This window comes from Adiantum capillus-veneris, chromosome 3, assembly GCF_014529385.1.
Source record: "Adiantum capillus-veneris isolate H3 chromosome 3, ASM1452938v2, whole genome shotgun sequence".
In the NCBI taxonomy this organism is placed as follows: Eukaryota; Viridiplantae; Streptophyta; class Polypodiopsida; order Polypodiales; family Pteridaceae; genus Adiantum; species Adiantum capillus-veneris.
In genome coordinates this window covers 167973899-167979189 of record NC_140933.1, presented here as the reverse complement: position 1 = coordinate 167979189, position 5291 = coordinate 167973899, and the positions used below count along the sequence as shown (strand labels likewise).

Sequence of the window (5291 nt, the reverse complement as noted above, 5' to 3'; positions counted from 1 at the left end):
ATAACGATCTAAGAACCTAAGAGATTACTTGGGAGATCCTCCTTCCTACCACCCTATATATAGACCATACGACTCATAGACCTTGTCCATTTGGATCCATAGTCCGCAATCCAAGGTGTATAGGCCCTTGGCCTAGGTTCGTGACTCCGTGGGTTGCCCTTGGCCTTACAAGAACAATCTTCTGCAACATGGGGGGTGACTTTTCTTTTAGGGCAGCGGACGTGAAACAATATCCAGGATGGCGTTTCCATTGCTAAGATGGACTTTGATGGGTTTCCCCATATTTCCAAGGGTTTCCTCACTACTATTAGGCAGCCCATCTTCCTATGCTTTCTCAATATCCTTATGTGTAGGAGTCTCAACTTCACTATTCGTCTGGTGCGTTGCTGGCATGACTTTTTGCCCAATCATTGGACCTAGGGTCGTGAACAAAGCAGCTGGGCAAGACCTAGCAAAGTGCCCAAACTTGTTGCAGTTGAAGCATCCACCAAAGAAAGTGCCAAAGTTTAGGGGAACGACCTTAAGACCATCCCCCACATTGAGTACAAGATTCTTTGGCTGGGGCTTTTTGAGATCCCATCAAATACACACCTTATTGGTAGCAATACCTACCACTATGTTGGATGGTACAAACAAAGGGGTACTTAGGGTTGTTGGTAGGTCTTGTAAGTTGCTTCTCAACCACAATGGGAGGTCGACGAATTCCACCCACATCGGACACATATCTTGGAAAGCATCAGGGCACCCTGCCCTACACTTGTTTTTTATTGGATGCTCAAGGGACTTCTTACACATCAAGTGAGTGCTCTCTCTTTACTTGTACGTTCCATTATCATTTTAGAAAAAATATCCAAGATGGTTCACATAAAATTTCAACCTTTACAAAACTAACGTGAAAAGACCCACAATTATAAGTTCATTGGAACCTTAAGTTTCAAGGTTAAAATAACATGACTATACGAAGCAGTGGTTCTCCCTCTCTCTACAAAGCAGTGACTCTCTCTCTCTCTCTACAAAGCAGTGACTCTCTCTCTCTCTCTCTCTCTCTCTCTCTCTCTCTCTCTCTCTCTGTGTGCTCGTTACACACACCCGTTCATAGCCATGTGCGACTATCCATATGCTTCATGACCTTCCAAAATCACAACCTTCATAAATTTTTAGAATCTTGATGCTTTTGCAACATTTTTCCTTTTTCTGAGATTGGGGAGACCTACTAGTTTGCTATAGAAAATAAAGAGAGAAGGTGGAATTTTTTTCAAGCCAATCAAGACATGACTGGCTATACTTCTGTAGATTGTAGTAAGTCAAGATATGCAATTGAATTAATCTCTCTGACATCAAAGCTAGCAAGCCAACTCTGTCAAGTAATGATTTGGGTGCTTTTCTTGCATGCCGGTGAGAGTATTATGGAAGAGGCGAACCCTATCGATCGGTTCTAATGTTACATTCTCTCTTTCATGTGCATGTTTGCAACGCGGCGTATGTCGAATGAGAGCCTATGTCTCATTGATTGGCCATTAAACACAATCTGTAGAAACATCATTGGCTCAAGAAAGAGCCGGTTGTGTGGAGTGTTGAAACTGTTGAGCTTGGAAGATTGCTTTGAAGATTGGCTTGATAGCTTTGAGGGATGTGTGTGTAACTCTACTCACCCAATAGAACATGGATTCAAGGCAACCTTGATCCAAGTCTATGAAAGTGTGGCATGGGACACAAATATGCAAGAGAATTGAAGCTTGCAAATCATGATTGTGAATTGTGAAAGAAGTTTGATGTCCTCATTTGAACCTTGATAATTTGAAGAGAGGGTGTTGTCCAAGCATCAGGGGATTGTGTAGGGCTGGTATGGGTGTGGGGTAGGCCCTAAAACGTTGAGAAAAAGCCTTTTGGGGGGGGGGGCCTAGCTATCAATGGAGCGGATTTTAACGCATATCCTGATTTAGTGCATTTTTAAACCAGGGCCTTGGCCGCGCCAAAGAAGAGCGCATCGGACGGTGTGGACTAGGTTTACCCCGGACGGCTCACATGATGACACGTCATCATCTTCCTCCAATGGGGTCCAAAGTCACCAAAGTGCGTGTGAGAGACTGTGTGTGTGAGAGAGAGGAACTAAGCTTTTGTCAGCACAAAGAAGAGTGCAACGACGCGAGAGGGCCTCCTCCTTCTTTGCTTTGGCCTCTCTTGCCATAGCTTTCCCCCTCCGCCAAGCTTCCTTTCTTTCTTCTCCCTGTCGCTTCATTTTGTTTTTACAGGTGGGTGTGCGCTGCTTCAGCTCCATACCCGAGCTCTCTGCTTCTGTGTTCTCCGACGTTTCTTTCTCTTGTTGTTTGGATTCTGCGTGCTTGTGGATCAGCTTGAGAGCAATGTCAGCCCCGAAATCGTCCAAGGCCCCTTCTACCTTCGACCTTCTGCGATGGCCAGAGGAGCCCATGCAGCCGGCCAATCACACCCCCGTGCGGCAACAGGTAATAACTACTTCTCGTGCTTCAGCTTCCTCTCAGTGCGAGTGCAAATCGAAATGTGGGCACTTTGAGCTCGATTGAGTTGTTCAAAGGATTATTTACACAGGGAGGTATCTTCCTGACAGCAGCTTCAGATGTGAAGCTCTGTCTAGAATTTTGCTCAAGATCCACAGATGGGTCTTTAATTTCCACGCAGCGCCAGCGTGCCCTGCTATTCTAAGCTCAGGTTCATTGCTCCCTTGTAGGCAAGGGAGCTCTGTGGGTGTGCAATTTGTGAATTGTTAATCCATGGTCGCCCCTTCATGCTTGCATGTGCGCAAGGTCTGTGGGTGTGCAATTTGTGAATTGTTAATCCATGGGTCGCCCCTTCATGCTTGCATGTGCGCGTGCTCAGACACGCCCGCCTGTGTGCGTGCGGACACACACACACACACACACACACACACACACACAAAACTACCCACACACCTATGTGTGCAGTCACTGAACTGCAATGAAGTCTCATCCGGATGTAAGTCCTCCCTTGAATTTGCAAGAAAAGTGCTCAGTGTACGTGAAGCATGTTAAAACGTGAAGTTTGAGAATCCAAAGAGCCATCTTGTTTTATGTTGAAAGAGCTGGAGCAAGCTCAACAAAAGCTTAACAGTACTCCGGGAATTTTTTGTGCAGCCAACCAGTGGCATTGGGGCCATACTACTAGGCACAGCCTTGACTCCAGAGGAAGCTGAAGCCCTGCAGAAGAAGTAATGTTTTGCGATGTGCTTTGTCGTTTTCACTCGTTTAAGTGAGATCTTATGTGTTGCTCTGGTTTTGGGGGTTCATTTCAGGAGACCCAACTCTGAGCTCAAGAAAAAGGAGATGAGTGGCAGTGGCATCTTTGCTCAGGATGCTGATCTTGACGAGAATGGGCTGCCAGCTGCAGAAAAGTTGATTGCACGTGCTCACAAGGTTTGAAAGGATTCTTTTCTTTTCAAGATGTCACTCTTTCATGGCCCTATTTTGTCTAGCTAATGTATGTGCAGTTTGATAATTTTACTCGATGCTTGCATTTTTGGGTCAAAGATTGAGTGTATTTAGGGTTTCAAGAAGTATCCCTCTTTAATTGCTGGTGCTGCCCAGGTTAACTTGTTTTTTTTCCTCTTCCAGCCAGCTGGTGTCAGTCAAATTTCTTTCGGAGAGGAAGGCTCTATCTCACCAAAAAAGCCGACGTCCCTGCCAGAGGTTGCCAAGCAGAGGGAGCTTAGTGGAACTCTTGAGGCACCTTTAGAGGAAACCCCATCCAGGAAACCGACCTCAACGGCCAAGGTCAAGGAGTTGGTGGGAAGCAATATTTTTGCACCTCCTGCTGAAGTGCAGCCCAGATATCTTGCGCATAATCTTGAAAATGCAGAAGGCTCAACCCCTCAAAGAGATTCTTTGTCTAAGGTATGGGTAGCCTTGGTCATTTTAATGAATGTAGCATGTATCCTTTTGCTGTTTCTATGAAGATAGTGTCTAGTATAGGAACATCCCATTCTGTCATTTTATGGTGTCTTTGTGACGTTGTCATGCTAGTTTGTGACTAGATGTTTCTAGAGGGTTGGCGACTCCAGTGATATAGGCAGGAATTTATCTAGCAGGCAAGCGAGTTCTTATGGTAAATTTGTATTTTTGTCATTGATGTGACCATAGAGCCGGTGCTTAGTGTTGTGCATTGTCAGTGGTTGCAAGTAAGTCTCTCTGTTATGGACTCATCATAAACTATGCAATTCTCAGTTTTGAGTTTGTGAGTGTAATTGAGGAAAGCTTTTTCTGATCTGGTCTCTATGCTTGCATTGTCAGAAAGGCTTGCTGCTAAATGCAGATGGTGATCGTTTAAAGCTGATTCTGTGCAATTCAACCCACAATTAACCAATTGAAACTTGTGTTTTGTGCAGTTTATGGGTTCGACTCTTGCTGCATTCGGAGATGAGGACGTCGAACTCTCGGCAAAGAAGACCAATGCATACAAGGCTGCCGAGCTCTCCGGCAACGATATATTTAAAGAGGATGCCCCTCTAACATTGGCAGAAAAGACACTCAGTGCTGCCAAACGCAAAGAGATAACAGGCAATGACATCTTTGCCGATGAGAAGCCTAGCAGTAGAGACCATCTTGGGGGTATTCGAAAGCCTCCTGGTGGTGAGAGTAGCATCGCCCTTGTGTAGTCAGAGTAGGATAGGAAAGCTAGGTCGGTCGTCGTTTAGGTCTACTAACCTGGACTGATTCTCAAGGCCACTTCCAATGGTGTCTGGTGGTTATATGTGTTTCTGCATCATCTGAATGATGTGCTTCGTTTTGTGAGCAAGTAGTCAATGGATGTTTGTAAAGAATGTCCCCAATGAGGCTCTCCCTTGACTTGAATGCTTTGTGTGAATTGAGGTCTAGTACATGGTTTATATTGGACTTGTGCTAACTCATGGGTGTGGGTTAAATTCATAGCATATAATTTGAAGATTTTTTTTTCTAAGACTTCCATATTTCTGAAACGTGGAATGATGGCGCAGTTGGCCCATTGCCTTATCCCTTTATCAACTAGATTTGTTTGTCTTTGACATGGATTTTCGAGAATTCTTTTGGTATACTCTTGATTTAACATTGATGGTACCTTCTACTAGATGTGTGGAACATGCTTCTCCAAGCTGGGTTGCAGAACATAGTGTGCACATGGAGAGTCGAACACTTGTGAACGAATGCTGTTGTGCACATAATGTATGGCCGTAGCTGCGATTCTGTTGATGCGAGCATGACCGCTGTCGCTGGCTTGATGCAGAAGAAGATTTATAATTTCTCATGTAAGAAAAGGGAGCC

At 44.9% G+C, this 5291-nt stretch overlaps 1 protein-coding gene across 1 annotated transcript; it reads left to right on the top strand.

Moving 5' to 3' along the window:
• Positions 1-2093: 2093 nt before the first annotated feature.
• Positions 2094-4896, top strand: LOC147462151 (uncharacterized). The gene is made up of 5 exons (XM_086509566.1): positions 2094-2465; positions 3132-3205; positions 3290-3410; positions 3609-3887; positions 4379-4896. The coding sequence occupies exons 1-5, from the start codon at positions 2364-2366 to the stop codon at positions 4646-4648; spliced, it is 846 nt and encodes a 281-aa protein (XP_086365692.1). The 5' UTR covers positions 2094-2363; the 3' UTR covers positions 4649-4896.
• Positions 4897-5291: the final 395 nt, after the last annotated feature.

What these genes read in the sequence shown, in the direction of transcription:
- LOC147462151 (XM_086509566.1), top strand. Translation starts at nt 2,364, where the DNA reads ATGTCAGCCCCGAAATCGTCCAAGGCCCCTTCTACCTTCGACCTTCTG. An exon ending in GCTGAAGCCCTGCAGAAGAA is followed by an intron (nt 3,206 to 3,289) that starts GTAATGTTTTGC and finishes GGTTCATTTCAG; the next exon opens with GAGACCCAACTCTGAGCTCA. An exon ending in AAAGAGATTCTTTGTCTAAG is followed by an intron (nt 3,888 to 4,378) that starts GTATGGGTAGCC and finishes TGTTTTGTGCAG; the next exon opens with TTTATGGGTTCGACTCTTGC.